General features: G+C 34.2%; 1 protein-coding gene across 2 annotated transcripts in view; it reads right to left on the bottom strand.

Annotated features, from left to right (window-relative positions):
* The window catches only part of LOC140445885 (rho GTPase-activating protein 44-like), an 81,281-nt gene that overhangs the window by 12,704 nt on the left and 47,897 nt on the right, over positions 1-20,680 (bottom strand). For both annotated transcript variants that reach the window (XM_072538294.1, XM_072538293.1), the window contains exons 3-8: positions 11,600-11,872; positions 9,041-9,257; positions 8,471-8,796; positions 6,145-6,480; positions 4,883-5,028; positions 2,894-3,209 (exon numbers count right to left, since the gene is read on the bottom strand). In XM_072538294.1, the coding sequence (XP_072394395.1) occupies positions 2,894-3,209; positions 4,883-5,028; positions 6,145-6,480; positions 8,471-8,796; positions 9,041-9,257; positions 11,600-11,872 (1,614 nt within the window). The remainder of the gene's footprint in view (positions 1-2,893; positions 3,210-4,882; positions 5,029-6,144; positions 6,481-8,470; positions 8,797-9,040; positions 9,258-11,599; positions 11,873-20,680) is intronic.

Here is a 20,680-nt window from a genome sequence, read left to right as displayed (position 1 = left end):
TAAATAACGCAAATCCTCTTCCTCCTCATTCCTCGAGCCCTTGTCAGGGCGCGGTTAGACTAAATATTATTAGCTTGCTGCCTCCATTGGCTGCGATCCTCTGTCATATGGACGGCTTCATGTAAGGAGTTTCCTACCAGAGTTTTTATTTGGTCTGCTCATCGTGTTAGAGATCTCCCTCTTGGTCTTCGGCCTTCTATCTTTCCTTTAAATATAATATAAGCGTATTGCAAGCATACTTACATAATGGTACACAGTACATAATGGTACCGTCTATCTTGCGCCGCTCTTATCCAGTTTTTATTGAGTCTTCTTAAATCGTCAGTCCATCTTGTAGGTGGTCGACCGACGCTTCTCTTGTCTTCCCTTGGCCTCCATTCCAATAACCTCGTTGTCCATCGCCCATCTGTCATTCTGGCTATGTGTCCTGCCCATCTACATTTTAGTCTGGCTATCTTCTCGATGATGCCAGTCACTCCGGTTCTTCTCCTGATGTCTTCGTTGGTTATTCTGTCTCGCAGAGTTATTCTTAACATGGACCGCTCCATTCTTCTCTGCGTGACTCTCAGTTTGGTAGCTGCTGCTTTTGTTAAGGTAAGTGTTTCTGCTCCGTACGTCAAGACTGGGAGGACGCACTGATCAAATACCTTTCTCTTTAGGCATGTGGGCAGCTCACATTTAAAAGTTTCTCTCAGTTTTCCAAATGCTGCCCACCCAAGGCCGATTCTTCTCTTCAGTTCATGAGTGTGGTTATCCCTGCCAATCATAATTTCATGTCCCAGGTATTTATATCTATCTACGAGTTCTATTTCTTTTCCACCAATACTGATGTTCTGGTTGGGTACCAAATTGGTCATGATTTTTGTTTTCGAGATATTTATATTTAAACCTACATTTTCTGTAGCCACAACGAGTTCCTGTACCATCTCTCTTGCGATACCTAGATCTTCAGCTATTATAAGTATATCATCGGCGAAACGTAAGTTGTTTAGATATTCTCCATCTATTTTTATTCTCTTTGTCATCCAATCCAAATTCTTAAAAGCATGTTCTAGCACCGTATTAAAAAGTTTAGGTGACATTGGGTCTCCTTGTCTAACCCCCGTTCTATTTTTATGCGATTACTGTTAGTATGTAATCTGACAGTGGTTGTTGCCTGCAGGTATATTTTGTATAATAATTTAGTATATCTATAATCTAGCCTGCATTCATTAAGCGCCTGTAATATTTTACTTAGCTCAACTGTGTCAAAGGCTTTGTGAAAATCGATAAATATTAGAACCAGAGGTTTATTGTATTCCACTGTTTTCTCTATTAGGGTTTTTATACTTTGTAGATGGTCATTTGTTCTGTAACTTTTTCCGAATCCTGCCTGTTCCCTTGGTTGATAAGTCTCTAATTTTCTTTCCATTCTCTTAACTAGTATTCGCGTAAACAACTTATATATATGGCTGAGGAGGCTAATCGGTCTGTAATTCTCTAAATTTGCTTTGAGAGGTTAGAGGCTCTAAGAGGTTAGAGGTGTGAAATTCCATACAAAAGGGATTAATTCATTAAAAAGGCGTTTCCGGTAGATTCCTTGTTTATGGAATTTCACACCTCGGAACAATAGCAACCCGCTGACCTTAATATTCATGACTCTCTTAGATAGCTTGCTAGATTATAAGCATCGTTGCAATACACTTATATTAAATTTATGTTATTATAGGCTTAGTATTGGCTTACTTTATACTTTAACAACTTACAACAATTGCAGCATTATTATCTCCCATTTTAGTAGTTAACCTTGTATCATGGACCTGGTGATGGGCTATTCAGTTTATAATTAAATCAACTGTAAGTATTTTTCGTTTTTCGATTAATTATCTTGTCTTATTTATATACATTTCCAAGCTCTGCTGTTATTCTTTCAAGCGATTTCTAGCTGGTAGCGCTCTCTAATCGCCGATATGATTACTACATAATTGCTAGAGCAACATGTTTAGAATAAATTTGAAAACAAAGTAAAGTGTACTTTACTGCCTTTCATCCAACAGATGTGTGATAGTTTTTGAGTGAAACACGTGCACCTTTTGTATGGTTTATCTAGTCGGTTATATTAAACCCTGCACTAAAACAAATTCTGTTTAAAATTCCATAGTTTGATGTGAAATTTACTTAAATCCTTTTTATTTACACATATTTATTTCAAAACTGTTCTAGATTAGTTAATACTTTCAATTTCTAATTTCTCTAGTGAAGAGTTCGTTTCTCAAACCACACATCGCCATTTGTCGAATGATAACCAAACTAACGTTGCAAATCTCAACCGATAGGAGGATCTGAATGCTTTAATACAGTAAATCAACGCCATATATATAATATATATATATATATATATATATATATATATATATATATATATATATATATATATATATATATATATATATATATATATATTGTAAGTAACCAAACCAAAGTTTCAAATTTTAGTCGATACAAGACGCTAGATGTACCAAAACAAATTTTAAATCCAATCCTTCTTAAAAAGCTTGAGTTAGATTTTCGTAAAACAGGCGGAGCTGTACGAATTATCAAGCCTTAATTATACCTTAGTATTGTTAATGTTACACTTATTTGAAACACATATAACAATATCATCAAGTTGTTCGTTAAATTGACCTGCAAACGCATAAACGACAGAAAACCAAATAAAATTCCGGTGGGTTTAAGTAAAATTGTTATTGTTCATTTTCTACATATTCGCTACCTGTTGTATTGCTGTTGAGCCATTAAAAATAACTAAAAATTCGCTAAAACTAAAATATCGGCAAAAAGCACAAAATAGAGCAAATTATATTAAAAAATTAACAGAACTGTGACAATACGTAAATATAAAATTTTAATTTACCTTATGATAGATGCTGGAAGTATACTTCGGATCAACATTTACAGTTTGTTTATTGTTCACGCCTTCAGTCATCGTACCTCTATCCGATTTCTGTATTGTCTGACTTACCCCGTCTCTCGTATTCGCCTGTTTTTTATGCGAATCGCTCGGCCTGGGCAAGGTACTGGGGTGTACTATTATTTTGTTTGGTGGAATTTCCTTGGTTTGTACTGACGGCCGATGAGGAATTTCTTCCGATTTTGGTTTGGGATTTTGCATTGGAGGAGGCGCATTTGTTTGGGACTGGGAAATGTGTACTGGCTGACTCTCTTCGGTTCTACAGCAAAAAAATCGATTATTCAGTCGTTTTTTTTAATGGGCGTGTGTTATGTATGGCAAATGTCGAAATGCCGGAAAAATTATAAAAGGTTAAAAATTATAGAAATAAATAAGTTTTGTTGTCAGTATGTTCAATATAATATAATACGCGCCTAAAATTTTTGCCCAGCTTTAAATGAGTTATTTAGATGAATCAGATGAGAGTTCTAATTGAAAATAAAGCATCAAATTTCATTTACATTGATGATGACAGATGGTTTACACATACGAAGGAGAAGAAAAAAAATATGTAAGATTGATAACTAGAAAAGAAAGAATTTATACATGACAGTTTATATTTGACATATATCGCCGTCATTTTGTGTGCTTGGCCTGTGAAGTCAGAGTGGGAGTGATGGACATGACAAAAATCTACGATCGTATTAGCAGTATAGCATAATAGTATTGGCAGACCGGCGACTGAAGATGCGCGAGGTAGCTGAGACAGTGGGCATCTCAAAAGACCACGTATGTCACATCCTGCATGATATTTTGGGAATTAGAAAGCTATCGGCGCGATGGGTGCCGCTTTTGCCCACTCCGGACAACAAGCGCAACCGTGAGACTACTTCAGAGCAGTGGTTGACGATATTCGAGTGTAATCCGAAGGAGTTTCTAGTCGAAACAGTGGAGGAAAACCCGAAGAAGATGAAAACTGTCCTGTCGGTCGGAGAGGTGATGGCCATCATTTTCTGGAATTTACAAGGGGTGATCTGCATGGAGTACCTGGAGAAGGGCCAAACGGTCACAGGGCTCTACTACGCCGAATTATTGGGCCGATTAGACTCCAAATTACAGAAAAAACGACCCAATTTGGCGAAATTCGTCGAATTGGGCTACGAACTGTTGAGCCATCCAACGTATTCACCAGATTTGGTCCTGTGCGACTTCTTTTTGTTTCCAAACTTAGAAAAAGCACTCGTCGGGCAGAAATTTTAGGTAGAATGAGGAGGTCATCGCCGCCACCTCGAGAAAACGTTTTTTTCAGACGGATTAAAGAAGTTGGAGCATCGCTGGATCAAGTGTATTGAGCTAAAAGGAGACTATGTTGAGAAGTAAATCGCCACTTTTCCAAAACTTTCGTTTTTCTTTTGTAGGCTAAGTACTTATCGGACCGCCCTAGTAACTTCTCGAAGTGATTTCTGGTTTAAGAAAATGGATGTGATTTATAATTTTAGGACTTCTGAAACGACAGCAAATAACTATTAGTGTATCTCAACCGAATTACAACATTGCTTTTGATGATCTACAAATCATGGGTGAAGTAGTAAAACAAGAATTCTAATAAAAACAATGGCACATATACGTACAAAAGAGGAGCTAACTCAAAGAGAAATACACCAAAAACTAGCAGCAAGTTATTCCGAAAGACGATAAGGACACAAAGAAGAATATATAGAGAAAAAGATTCCCAGTTTGAAAATAGGATAACTATTATACACACCAAAACATTTCAAAATTCATCGGACGCCATTATATACAACTCGTTTGGGAAGAAGTGCCACGGTTTGAGACCATACATACATATATATATATATATATATATATATATATATATATATATATATATATATAATATATATATATATATATATATATATATACATATGAAGCAATTACATATTTACTTACTTTACTAAACTCTTTGGCGATAAAGGCACCAACTTGGGCGTGCTGTCCACCTTAGCGTTGTTAATTGGAGGTACTGGAGCAGATTTCTTCTTTCTTTGATTCGGCCTTGGACTATCCATACAAAAATCCAAGTTCGAATTGCTAGCCTAAAAGAAACACAGTATAAAAATTTATTGGATAAAGAATCCGTTAGTTTTGTGCGATCCGTTTGTCGGTCTGTCTGTTCCGGGATTAGCGCAACCAAACCGGCAAAAGATACAAAAAAAAAACTGATGGGGAATTTGGATTTAGCTGTAAAAGTGATGACGGAGAAGCGGAAGTTCTCACACTCGGTTCTGAGAAAACAAGAAAAAACAATTCAAACAAATAGTTGAAATAACTACATATAAAACAGTATATACGCAAAAAATATTTCTAAATATTTAAAATACATACAGTTAATAATGTCACCTCTCATATTTACATTAGGTGAATGAGATACGAATATATTTGAAAGTCAAATTTAAAGTCTAATTATTCTTCTAAACCCCAACTTGCATGAATGGAGAAATGAAATAATTTCCTTAATACGCATCAAATAATTTCTACTTCAGCTCCAATACCCGAATTTTAAACAAAAATATTCCATTGACATTTACCGATGAAATAGACTTAATAAATTGACCTATTGGTTTCCACATGAAGATAAGTTAAGATAAGATAAAAGATGGATTGACAAGTGTGTCAAATTATTTTTAAAGTAAAATACCAAAGTAGAAATGCGAAGATTTTTATGGACGAAACCAAAATTCAGATTTTTTACTTTAATCTGTGCCTTCTATAAATTGCAAGGCAAAACAAACGATGCTAAAGGTGTAAGAGAGGTATGAGAATATAAAAGTTGCATTCCACAACATATCTCCCCATCTAAGTAAAAATCCTTGGCGAATTGGTTTCTTGTACTCATAAACAGTAAACCGAAATAGAAGAAAAGACAGTTAAGATTTGATTTCACGTATAGTGAGTCTGTATATTCGCTTATACGTATTTCCTCCTACCAGGATTCATCAGAGCGATTGGTACAGAAGCTCTAAAAGTGAAATCAAATCTTTTCCGTCCAAAAAAAGAAGCAACAGTAAAATGGCTTCAATATGGACTGTCTGGACTGGCTTCAAACTATCTTTTCTTTTATTATTAAAGTCTTTTTTTTAACTGGATAACGGAGAAGAAAACAGACTAGAATACACAGTTGGATTTACATTGTAGAAATTTAAGAGACTTACCTTAAAATTACTGGAAGTATCATCTTCCTGAAATATGTCCATCACGCTCACATATTTACTGACATCTTCAGGGAACAAATGGTCGCTCTCTTTTATCATCAGTTCGACTAGAATATTAACAGTGACGCAATTTCCAATATTTACGTCTAATTCGTGTTTGTTGCCGAGCAAATTCGGCGAGAGAACTATGGCCAGGTTCGATGCAGTCATTTTGTTCTCGGGGTGTTTGGCCAATTTCGAAAAGAACTGGAAGAGGTACGCTAGATTGTCTCGATTTTCCTGCGGTAGTTTCGTCAGGATGTCTTTTACTACTTCTAAACGGTGAATTTCTGGCACCTAAAATATATGAATACATAATATTCCAACTCAACTCATTGATATCATAAAAGAAACACTTAAAGTACAAAGCAAAATTCGAATTCAAAACGAACTAACAGATACAATTCATGTGAGAACGGGCCTACGACAGGGAGATGCCCTATCCTGTATTCTATTCAACATCACATTAGAGAAAATAATTAGGGAGTCAAAAGTCAACACCAGAGGAACAATAATAACAAGAAGTGATATTGGCATTTGCAGATGATGTTGATATCATAGCCAGAAGCGAAAGAGAGATGATAGAAGCATTTAATGCGATAGAAAGAGCGGCACAAAACAGTGGCCTAAACATTAATGAAATAAAAACCAAATACATGAAGGTCAGTAAATCGACAGGCCAAAGAAACCTACAGAATCTGACAATAGGAGACTATAACATCGAAAGCGTGAAAAATTTTACATACCTAGGTTCACTAGTTACCGCAGATAACAATGTCAGTAAAGATCTTAAGAGAAGAATACATATCGCTAATAAAACATATAATGGACTAATTAAACATCTAAGATCTAACAACATCACAAGAAACACCAAATGCAAAATATACAAGACCCTGATAAAACCGGTCCTTGTATATGGATCAGAGACATGGACACTATCGAAAAGCGATGAAAACCTATTAGGCACATTTGAACGAAAAATCCTTAGACACATATATAAGGAGGTAAAGGAAAATGCCATATGGCGCAGAAGATATAACTTTGAACTGTACACAGCATACAACGAACCCGAGATCATAACATCCATAAAGATCGGACGTCTGCGCTGGATGGGCCATGTTGAACGAATGTTGGAGACTGAAACACCAAAACATATTATGAGACAAAGACCAGTAGGAAGAAGGTCACAGGGAAGACCCAAACTTAGATACATGGAACAAGTGGAACAAGATCTGAAAACACTTAAGATTACTAACTGGAAAAACAAAGCAAGGAACAGAACAGAATGGCGGAAAATCCTAGAACAAGCCAGGACCCAGAAAGGGTTGTCGAGCTACTGATGATGATGAATATATGAGATGAGACAGATGAAAACAATTCACATCGTTGTGATACCAGGGATTTGAAAAGAAAGTTTTCTTATCTACCAGTAAAGATTCCCAGAAAATTGTGGTCTTATATGGGAAAAGACCCATTCTCATCATATTATTAAAATTGGAGACAAGTGTGGGGTAACCTTATATGCCATTCACATGTTTTATTACAAACTCATAAGCCATTAAATGTAATTGAAATAAAACACCTCCAGCGAAAACTAACACAAACAAACTACAAAAACTTTATAAATAAGATGGAGGAATGCTTAAACATAAACATAAAATTAAAAAGTTAGCAAAGGACAGATCAGAAAAATATCCAGTTTTCTGATCTGTCAGAATTTATAAAAGCTGTGATGAAAATGTATGAAATGTTTGCGTTACCTAGGGATTAGGAATGTTTTTTTCGTTTATAGTGATAATGCACAAGTACAGAGAAAAAATAAAAAAACATGGACTAGGCAGACGAAAACTATAGTTGGCAACATTAAAGTATATACGAGTAAAGATAACAGAAAATTGTGGTTGCAGATAAGAAACAACTCATACTATTAAAATAGGCGTCAGGTGTGGGGCAACATTAGTATGCTTCATCTATGATATTAATTAACATTATTACAAACACATAAACCACTAACCGTAATAGAAACAAAACATCTGAGGAGAAAGAAAACTGGAACATGAATGTAAATAAAATTATTAAATAAAACACTAAACAGGAACTAATAATTAAAACGGGATCATTAGTGGTATGCACATAAAGTAAGAATGGATCATAAAAGAGTCAGGACAAACTTGATCCAAATAGAGAATTTAGAACAGCTCTGACCAAAACAAATTAGAACCTGTGAAAAATGTTTGTTAAGTAAGGACTGTGAAGGTAAATCGCTAAAGTAATTATGGATGATTACCTGTACGGCGTCCAGCCACTCTTTGTGCAAATGATCGGTTAACAAGGGTTCAGGTAGTTCTCTTAAATATAACTTCAACAAACTCGACAAAATATGAACGTCTCTGTATTCCGGGATGAGAACGGAGAAGCATCCTGAATCGATGGCGGCTTTCAGTCTTTTCACTTTTGATGTGCTAGCGGCGACACGGAACAACCCTTCCTCGGACATGCCGTATTCCGTAAGGGCCGATATGCAAATTTCTAGGGGGTAAGCTATACGTTTGTTGGTAATTCGAAGGTGTTCTTTTAGAGATGTACCGAATACTTTTCTTACATGACTATCACCTAAAAGAACAATGAAACTATCTTTATATAGTGTTCTTATTTCTTCTTCTTCTTCTTCTTCATGTACTTACTCATTTCCTATTCTAATATTATTTTATATATATTGTATAAATAAATGTATGCAGGCCACCGTTGGCGAAAACATAATTTTAAACATTAAAACATTGTCAATTACGTGATGAAAACTTAGCGATACAACGTAATTCTCAAAAATTGCAAAACAAATTGATTAATTGATCATTACCTATTCTTTTCTCCAAATGGGGAATCAGTTCTTGTAAATTTTTAAGGGCACTTTCATGGTAACTTCTCTGCACTTTCAACAATTGTAACATATATTCTGAAATTTCGTTTTCTTTCGCTAAAACGTTAAACATTTCAACGGCCAATGCGTCACGACTCTGCTCGACTTTGGTATCGGCTTCCTCCATGTCTTCTCGTAACGTTTCCTTACCAGAAGCCTGCAAATAAAAACGAAGTTATTTTTTTTATTTTCACGAAATACCCGCATCAACCACTATGGGTTGTTAGCGGGAGGACATGCGCAGACAGTAAGATACATATTATTACATAAAAATACTTTACAATGTGGTATATAGTTTGGTTGTTTTGAGATAATTTAATCAACATGTTAAATTTGGAGTCAGAGCATTTTTTAAATTGTCACTCAGAGAACCTGCGATCCTTTAGTTCTTGTATACTGGACACTCTATAATTATATATTTCACTGATAATTGGATGTTGCACTTGGTACACATCGGAGCAGCCTCCTTGTTGAAAATATGTTTGTGCGTAAATAGAGTATGTTATATTCGAAGTCGGTTGATGATGACTTGGAATTTTCTATTACTTGGTAAGATGGCTGTTGTGCCTACTTGACCTAGGCATTCTTTGTTTGGAGGCAGTGTGATCCCAAGTAGTCTGCCACGCTCTGTAGATGAGACCTTTAATGTTTACTTTGTGATTAGTTCAAGGTATTTCATTTATAATAGCAATATTTTGATTTGTTACCTGCCAGGGAGTACACTTTCTCATTGCCACTTATTCTCATATGAGAAGGTACCCAGATAAAGGAAATATCTTTTTGTTGAGCCTGCAGATAATTCTTCTTTGATCTTTAGAAGTATAGCGTGAGTTGTATATAACTGTTTTATTCCAAGTAATGCGCTCATTGTATCGGCGATAATAACAAATTTGCTTTCATGGATAAAACTACATTTTTCCATGGCCTGGTGAATTGCCGTAAGTTCTCCACTATTCCAACAATTTGTTGAAATTTGTACTGTGGACTTGATGTTTTCGCAGATATAATCTGCAATATGTCCTTCATCACATTTGGAAGCATCAGTGAAGATTTGATGGGTTGTTGGGTATTTGGATACTAGATTTTGAAAAGCTTGCGATAAGGAAAGGACGTGTGGAAATAAGGGACCTCAGGAACTCAGGAAATGGTAGCATCTTTCTTTCAATGTTCCTGTAATGATCGGAACATTCAATTGTTCTGCAAAACATTGTTGAGTAGGCTACGTTGGTTTTATTTGCTGAAATTCTGGAAACGTAATTTAGTGACAAAAGTTGTCTTCGTTGGCTCAAGGGGAGTTCATTAGCCAGAACTTGTAAGCTACTAACTGGACTGGTTCTTGTGACACCTAAAACTAATCTCAAGCATGTATTTTGAATGTAGTAGAAAGTTTTTTTTAAATATGTTGTATTAGCAGTATCGTAGCATAAACAGCCGTAGTATAATTTACTTCATATTAATGATCTGTATAGAGTAAGTAAGGTTGCTGTATCAGACCCCAAGCGGCATTTGACAGTATTTTTAGTACGTTAATTCTGGATTGGCAAGAACGTTGCTTTAGGTGGCTCTCCCATTTTAAGTTACGTTGAAAAGAAAGTCATAAGAAATTTATTTCTTCTATCTGTTTCAGGATAACGTCCGTTTATTATTAATTGAAAATTTGGGTAATTTTTTCTTTTGCTAAAAATTAAATAACGTGTCTTTTCACCAGAGAATATAAATCCCGTGTTTTGAGACCAGATTTCAATTGTGTGTAAGGCAGTTTGTAATACATGTGATCACAGAGTTACATTGTTTGTTTTTAAATAAATGACCAAGTCATCTGCACATACAATATTATTTATTGCAATTAGAAACAGTATTGGAATTACAGTAGATTCTTATGGAGTGCTGTTGTGAAGTACTTGTCTCAAAGATGTAAATCCATTGGTTCTATGGGAAGGAATGAATCACGAATTGATGCATTTTCTAAAGAATTTATGAACATTTGCCTTCTAAAGCGGAGCACGTGGCTGTATTCCTGGTCTTGCATTCCTACTCGTAGAAACGTAACATTGGAGGCGGATTTTATACCCATAGTTTATAAGTGCTCTTAATTATGCTATTAGGTAAAGTAGGATATACATTAGATATGATTAATCGCTGGGCAGGGATTATTAGTCTTCTTACTTCAATCTGGTTATCATCAATATTTATATATTGTAGGAACTAAGAAATTGGTCAACTAGAAATTTAGACGAGAGATAGATGCATATGCAGTTGTTTGAGATTCTGGATGTCCAAACAACATGTTTGATACACTATTGAACACTACTGATCGGTTTGATTTGATAAAATTATGGGAGAACTCTCTTCCGGATACCAGAATTTACTATCAAATAGTTCTAAACTTAAAACAACCTTACAATTCTTCGACAGATGCTGTCGTTCGCTATAATTCACTATAATTTTGTTTAATTCGAATCATTATGGTATGATCTTTTATATATTTTTATAACTTACCTGGTATCGATTACTTGCAGAATCCTTATCTAAACAATACTTCCTTAAGTTATGTTTGTGCTTAAGAATATTCGGGAAATCGTTCTCCAGGACGTTCTGCAAAGGTTTGAATACCAAATCTTCGACTTTCACCTCATGATCGGCATATTCTCGGGCAAGCTGTTGTTCCGCCTTCCCGCAATCGCTCAGGATCATCTGAAGCAAAGGGCATTCGCGGAATTGTCTGGCTTCTTCGATGAAAATTGTGCCTAGCTGATATTCCAAGGTCTTTTTCTAAAAAACAAATTTAGTTATTTCAAAAAGAATGAGAAATGAATAATATGATCTGAAGGTTACCAAGTTATACATTTGGAACCATTGACAAAAATAAGGACGGAGTAACCTTATGTGAAACGAATGATAGGGATAGATTTTGATGATTAAGCGCATTAATGTTAACAATGAAATTTGATAAATAGTTATTGCTGCTCATTAACAAGTAGAGGTTAAGGTAGAAAACCTGCAACAACTCGAAACAAATCTTTGGGTGTTTTTGCCGTGTTGAATGAAGGTCCTCATTTATGCGGTAAACAAATACCGAACTTTAGAAAACATTAAGTAAAGGCGGTTACAGTTAAAACAGTTATACAATATTTAAAACTTTGCAGTAGATTTTACAACATGCCTGACTACCCCAAACTAAAATTTATATAAATCGTGCCAGCCGTTTCCAAACTAATTGAGGCGGTTCATAGCAAAATAAAATCTTAAAAAACAACCTCAAATTAGCTGTTTACAGATAAAACAGAGGTTCTGACATATTTTTAACATCGACAGTTGTCTTTGTCTCATACTTAGAAAGACGAAGAGAAACATCGTATAGGATAATAGACTACTTAAGCTCGGAAGTCACAATGGTGGCGCTTAGAAAACGTTTCCTTCTTATTCTTCTTCTTCTTGTGCTACTCCTATCGGAAATTGGAAATCATCAAGGCTATCCTGACCTTTTTTACAGCTGACCTAAAGAGTTCATTAGTGGTACAACCAAACCATTCTCTCAAATTACGCAACTATGACATTCTTCTACGGCCTGGATTCCGTTTTCATTCTATTTTTCCTTGCATTATATTTTGAAGTAATGCGTATTTATGTCCTCTCATCAGGTGACCCAAATATTCGAGTTTTCTTCGTTTGATAGTTGACAAAATTTCTGGATCTTTTCCTATCCTTTGAATTACTTCAAAGTTTGTGACTCTTTCAACCCAACTTAGCATTCGCCGTTATCCAAACATTTCTAATTTGTGTGTATTTCTCCCATAAGAACTTGGAAATATTGGTTTTTAATCGTTTAAAGAGTAAATAAGAACATTTGGTTATGAACATTCATTCTGTGCGTAAATAAAATAAATTCTGTTATTTATTGATTAATTTTGAAATAACCCCGATAAAAACAACAACAAAATACCTTGAAATACAGTTAATAATTATAATTTTAATAGAACTATAACATAACCTTAAAACATGAACATTGATAGTAAATATGTTAATACTTTGATATTCTTACCTCAAAAATTCACGAACAACAAATAATACCAATCGCACAGAATGAATGTTCATAACCGAAAGTCCGTATTTATTGTTCAAACAATTAAAAAAAAACAATATTTCCAACTTCTTATGGGACAAATACACACAAATTACAAATGTTTGGAAAGGTTTTTAAAATTCCCGCCAATTGTGACGTCAGAGGTTACGTAGTCCATTGTTTTGACAAATATTTCAGGAGATATTTTTTATTTGGTAACAACGCTTTCCTGCAGACCGCTATGAATTTAAAATTAAAATGACTAAATTTACAGAAGACTTTTTATTGGCACCACTGATTCTTGACATCATAAAATTTATGACGAGCATTGAGATATGTTTTAATTTAAGAGCATACATTTCTTTATATGTTTACACATAAAGTCACTTCTGTTTATACATCATTATGTGTTTATCTATAAATTTTGATTTTTATTCTTAACAACATGAGCAGTTTATTGCTCGAAATATTTCTATATATCGAAATTTTTCATAAAATAGAACACTGAAGAGTTCTACTAAAAATGAAATAAAAGTTTTGTTACCGTTGAAGCAATTGTATCAAAAGGGAATCAAATTTAAATTTCATGGGACAGACTTTGACAATAAGTGATAGATTCGACCATATTTTACTGACCTTACTCGACCTGAAATTTTACATCTTCTTGAAAATTGCATAAACCGGGACTACTTTGAATTTAGTAATCAAATATATACTTATAAATAACAGTGCAGGACTTAACAATGGGTAATCATCCAAGCCCACTGCTATCTGGTATTTGTAAGGATCATCTAGATTCAAAGATTTCAAAGCATCCCTTATTCAGACAATTTTAATATTGGTGGAGATACGTAGATGATATACTGGTATCTTTTACAGGAACTAGCAGACAACTTGACCAATTCTTATCGTATATTAATTCACTCCATAGTGATATTGAATTTAAAATAGAAACAGAAGAGAATCAATCCATAAATTTTCTAGATTTAAAAATTATCAGAGTTAAAAACAAACATGAGTTCTCCTTATTTCATAAACCTAGCCATACTGACAATACTATACACAATTCATCATCCCATCCTATACAACACAAATTGGCAGCCTACCATAGCATGTTACATAGATTAATAGAAATTTCCATGTAAACAATGGGTACAACAAACAAATAATAAGTAAAATAAAAAACTACATAAGAAAGTCCTGAAGTTAGTAATTTCACCACCAGAGAAAAATCCAGTACTTAGGCAAATATATTAAGAACCACAACAGCCAACAGAAAAAGCACTTACACAGTGGTGTATAAAAACTTAAATGTGGCTACTGCATAAATACTTACATCGGTCAAATTGGTAGAACTTTTGACGGACTTATATAAGAACATAAAAGGGTTTTCAATAATAGAAAAACAGATTCTACGTACGCACTTCACCTTCTATTCTAGACCATAATCATTCTTTTAATGAAGAACTATTTATTATGAAGAATCTTTAGTAGAATCTATGGAAATTAACAAATAAAGAGAAACAAAAAATAAAGACAATTCTGAATGACCAACTTAAGACAAACAGTTCTGCCCTCCTCAAGTTATTCAGTTAAAGACCATAAAGTGTACATGTATACCTAAAATAGATCACTTGAGAAAGGCACTCTGTCGAAACAGCTGTAGTGATAAAAAAATAAAAATCATAAATTTTGTGGAAGTTTTGAAAACAAAAGTTTTCAGTGTTTTATTGCTAGACTTTTCCAAAACTGATTTGACAATTTCATTAACTTTTTCTCCTTCGCAATAAAATTCGTCATTGTGGATGATTTATCGTCGAAAATAGATTCTTTTAATGTTACAGGTAATCAGAAATTTTTTAAATTCTGATTGTGGTGAGTAAACCACATTCCAAGGAGTTGACAGATTTTTTTATGTTGACAGATTTGTCGCTATATAACTGAATGGAAACATTTCAAGCAGTAGGTAGAACTTTCTCGAACTGCAAATCACGGTGAAAATCTCGTAATTGGAGAAATAAGACTTAAGATAAAAATTCTGATGAAATTCAAATATGTATCGAGAAAAACAAAGATAAGAAAAACCAAAATAAAATTAACTAAAACTAAATAAAATTAATTAAAATAAAAAAAGTTTGTTTTAGAAATTTTATATACGTTTGTAGATAAGTTTTTACAAATGGAAAGTTTTTAATGAAAATTAATTAATATACCCTCCCATTATTGATGATTGATTTTGGAATATAAGGATAATCAAAATGAAATAATTGGGCATAAATAAAATTTAAAAAAATTTCAAAATTACTAAAATCATACAAAATTTTTAAAGAAAAAAAAATTTAATTTTAAAGAACTTAAATGTGTAGTAAGTATTTTGCAATCTGCACGAAAATTACAAGTGACCCAACATAGAATGGAAAGAACATTGTTGGACATAACGTTGAGAGATAGAGTTAGAAACCAAGAAATTCGTAGAAGTGGTGTAGACGACATTATAAAACGCATAGCTAAAATTAAATGGAAGTGGACAGGACACATCGCTAGAGTGAAAGATAATAGATGGACAAAAAAAAATCTTTGGAGTGAAGACGTGAAGAGAGTGACAACTATATGCTGATCAGGATGGTAAAAGAGTATAAGCGAGCATAAGGGACTGTGAAAAACTCGTCGCCTTGGCGATTAAAGGTTATGCATTTAAATTAAAATTAAACTAAAAAAAATCACAAATAATATTGATTTACTTTACATGCATTTGCTAGGATTTCAAACAAGGTTGATTAAAAAAGCTTAGTAGAGTTCTGGCATCTTTCGTTTAGATTTAAGTTTTGTTCCTTTTTTGAGCCAGTCCGACCCTGCAACCAACTTAATAATATTTAAAATAGGCAAAATGAAAATCAAAATAGAACGCGTACATCTTACTGTTCTAATAATTCTTAGTAAACAATTTTCCCATCATATTTGGTAAATATGTTGGATTATGATATTAAAATGAACAAGAAGTTTATTAACACTAATTATGTGAAACAGCTGTTGCCCACTTTAATGCTGTAATTTAAACTTAACAATACTGTCTGCAGACTCGTTACCAATCCCGCATTCTTAAAAAAAACAAATTTAACATTAGTATGATATCTAAATAAAAGACAACAGTTATTGCTTACCTCTTCTTCTTTTTCTTCTTCATGTGTTATCTCACAAATGAACGCAATAAAAATTGTGAAAAGACAAAAAGGAATGAAAAAGAAATAGAACAGACCCTGCAGATTATATGGATGAATGGACAGATTATATGGATGAATGGACATAATGGAATGGAATAAACAAATGGAATGGGTTGCTGAATCATCAACAGGACTATAAGCAATCCTTCACTGACAAAATTAATTTGTGCCTCGTCTCTGAAGCACATGTCACAAATCAGTTAGATATTAAATTTAAATGACACGAAGTACGTGACACAATACATCCTGATAGTGCAGCCAAAGGAGGCAGTGCCGTTATCAACAAAAACTTAAAACATTAAACAAAAACTAAAACATGTGAAATTAATGTCAGTTCGTTAGCCCGTGTTGGTCCACTGCTTGCCATAGGCCTCTTCCATTTAATTCCGTTGTTTCCCCTTAGCAATTCTCATCCATTTCTTGGCCACAATATGTTTGATATCATCCATCCCACTCTTCCGCGGACTGCCCACTCCTCTCTAGTTCTCTCTTAGTATTAAGTATGTTATTTTTTGCGTCCATTTTTCAGTGTTATCTTGACCAACATGCCTGACTTATTACCACTTGAGCCTCGCTATACATTCCACATCAGTAATTTTTGTTCTGTTAAGAATGTCGGTTTTCCGAATCCGAATGCTATCTCTCAAACTGATCCCGAGCATGGCTCTCACCATTGCTCTTTGAGTTGTACTGAGCTGTTCGAAAGTTTTCTTTGTAAAGCCCATGGTCTCAAATCAGTCCGCAGTCACTGGTAAGAGAAACTTCTCATACACTCTACGCTCTAGACATATTGGCAGATCTTTGTTCTTCAAAATATGGCTCAACTTGCCGAAAGCTACCCAGTATGGAAGAGGTATAGCTATATACTTGTACTTCTCAGTACAAGTCTTATTCCAGAGATGCAGAGACGTCAACTGCGACGTATACGCATGTCTGGTTGATTACGAGAAAGCGTTAGATCGAGTACAGCACGCCAAGATGATGCAAATACTAAGAGAAACAGGAATTAACAACCAATATCTGAAAATAATTAGAAATCTTTACTGGAATCAGACAGCTAATCTCAGAGTTGAAGGTGAACACACTGACTATGTGAAAATCATGCGTGGAGTGAGGCAAGGCTGTATTTTGTCTCCTCTAATCTTCAATCTGTACTCTGAAAGAATATTTATCGAAGCTTTACACGAAACTGAAAAAGGTATTGTACTAAATGGTTACCGGCTAAACAACATCAGATATGCAGATGACACCATAGTATTTGCGGACAACTTAGAGGACCTACAAGTTCTTATGAACAAAACCACGTATTACAGTCAACAATATGGACTCAATATAAACGTTAAGAAAACAAAGCTTATGATAATTAGCAAGAAAAAGATAACATAAGGTCAACTCTACGTCAACCAATCCCCTGTAGAAAGAGTGACGCACTATAACTACCTCGGCATCACAATAAATGAAGAATGGACCAACAACCAGAAGCACGCATCGGAAAAGCTAGATCCACCTTCAATCGGATGGGGGCCTTCTTCAAGAGTCACAACCTGTCTCTTGATACAAAAGTAAGAATGCTGCGATGCTACGTCATCTCTGTCCTTTTTTATGGTGTTGAATCGTGGATCTTGAACGAAGATATGTGCAGAAAACTGGAAGCATTTGAGATGTGGCTATATCGGATATTGCTTAAGATCCCGTGGACTGATCGAGTCACAAATGAGGAGGTCCTCAGATGAATAAGAACCATCAAATCTCGAAAGTTACAGTTCTTCGGACATATTATGCGAAATGAATCCAGATATGCTCTCCTTTAAGCCATCCTGCAAGAAAAAATATTTGGAAAACGAGGTCCAGGAAGAAAAACATCTTGGTTAAAGAACCTCAGAATCTGGTTCTGTGCAGCTTTTCTGCGCTGTTGCAGATAAGATAAAGATTGCCATGATGATCGTCAACATTCGTAACGGATAGGCACATCAAGAAGAAGACTAGCTATAGTGGTAGTATGGTATGGTATGGTAGTATAGTAATACTATTAAAAACTGGCCAACAAATCTTGACAAACGTTGGAGGTTTTAGAATTACGCCAAACACTCCATAAAATAAAATTCAAATGTTATTATCTCAAAATGTATTACCCCAGGATGTAGCGTTTTCATTTTTCTAGTAATAACGGCGCTTAAATCATGATTGTGCTGTACCTATACTGTTTCGTAGACTATTTTTTATTGCTTACGCAATTAACTACCCCTTATTTTCAGTTCCCTGATAATGAATTTCGTCTGATAATGAATTTTGTCTAATAATACGGGTTATTATATTTTCAGCATTTAGTTTACCATGTACCGTTGGCATGAAGATACATAGCAAATTATAGTATGCAACACCGGTCGTTGGTGGTAGAATAAATTGATTGTGAGTAAGTCTTATTCTTATTTCTTTTTACCAATTTCGTCTGTGTTAAGTCTAGTTAAAAAGTAGGTAGTACTTCTGCCATGTATAGGTACAATTTTGCATTATTGTTTTGAAGCTATTTTACTGTGGCATCTTAATGCAATTTTCATTTTATCACATTAATATTTTATATTTTAAGAACTATTTCCTAAGTGAAAATCGAAACGTCCACAAATTTATTTTAAATTAAAATTGCGGCTTATTCTCAACAAAAATAGTTAAATGCAATTTTGTATTATAAACACAAATGCACTTTCTTTCTCGAAGTAGCTGTTAAAAATTTTTATATTATCATTTAGTTGTCTAACTAAACATTTATCTTTCTAGAGTTCTACCGTCGAGCACAGAACCTGCCACATTATTATGTCATCACATCTCCTGCTTCATTGTTTCTTTTTTTGACGACCAGATAAGATTGGATTTCGACCTTAGTTTGAAGGTCGTGACAGTCTTTTTTTTCTTTAGAACACATAGCCTCTAGGGTTGTACGACGAATTACCGACCGGCTGATATTGAGTTGAGTGTAAAGACACTTCACATTAGATTTTTATAGTTGACTTATTACGAGTATGATTTATGAACCAAAAAGCTTTTTCGGGTGAAAAATTGTGGTCCGCATCCATCATTTTTCATTTTTGAAAACTTAATTAATTCACTTTTTTAAGAATCATCTATTTTTATCTATTGCGTGACTGCAATTTATTTAGATATTAGTTTCTTTTTGTTCGTATTTACTCCAATTTAACAGTAATTAATAAATACAGTTTTTTTATTGAAGTTTATTATCGTTTTGAGTTTATTTTATTGGCAACTGTTTTCTACTTTATATAGGTAGGCATGTTAATATTAATAGTTTGGTTTGAGTAATGATTTGATATATTTTAACGAATTTGAAACCTGTATAAATATCTGGCTAAGATTTACTGGCGGCCAACAAGTGACCATGCGGACTATAAAATAGTATGGCATTCTTTCAGCCCTAAACGATATAACACACTATACCATAATATGTGGTGACTTCAACGCCAAAACGGAGAGAAAGGAAGATGAGTCAGAAACATCACTGGGAAAATTTGGTTTGGGAAACAGGAACGGGCATAGTGAAACTTTACTTAGCTTCCTGCTGAAAAAAATCTATTCCAAATCTACTACAAAAAAGACTCCGATGGATACGGTAGAGCCTGGATGGAAAATCTAGAAACGAAATTGATTTTATGGCACTGACAAGAGGCAAATCTTTAGAGATGTTATGCTCATAAACCAGTTTTCAATATGTAGCGACCACAGAATGGTAAAAGCCTCCATAGAAATAGACCTTGGGAAAGAAAGACACTGTATGATCAAAAAGAAGTCCAGATTTACCTAGATCGAGCCTGATAATATAAAAATGCGTTTGAAGAACACATCAACAATATTCTCGAAAGCAATAAGAACACAGACCTAAATGTTAACACATTGAATGTCATTAAAACGGAAGCTATAGAGAAAAGCCAGAAGATACGCTGCCAAAAGAAACTATATAACGAAAGAATAAGTCACCAAACACCTCAATAAGTCCCTCAAAGTTCTAAAGAGATATAAGAGATAAATAACGAAATTAAAAGATGGAACTATGATCACAAATCATATCATATTCTAATCATATTCTAATATTATTAGAAATAATAATGGAGAAAAAATGCAGTATTTTGACTGTAAATACATTAGCGAAAAATAGCAACTACAACTGTGAATACATTACGAGAATTAAGTAGCTTTACCCATTACTGTTGTCTGTACAAAGAATCGACTTACCTTTTGGTAAGTCCTCTCTCGGTAGCAAGTGTTTTGAGATGGTCGTAAACCGTC

This window comes from Diabrotica undecimpunctata, chromosome 7 (genome assembly GCF_040954645.1).
Source record: "Diabrotica undecimpunctata isolate CICGRU chromosome 7, icDiaUnde3, whole genome shotgun sequence".
NCBI lineage: Eukaryota > Metazoa > Arthropoda > Insecta > Coleoptera > Chrysomelidae > Diabrotica > Diabrotica undecimpunctata.
The sequence above is the reverse complement of the archived record's forward strand: the minus strand, read 5'-3'. Positions and strand labels throughout refer to the sequence as shown.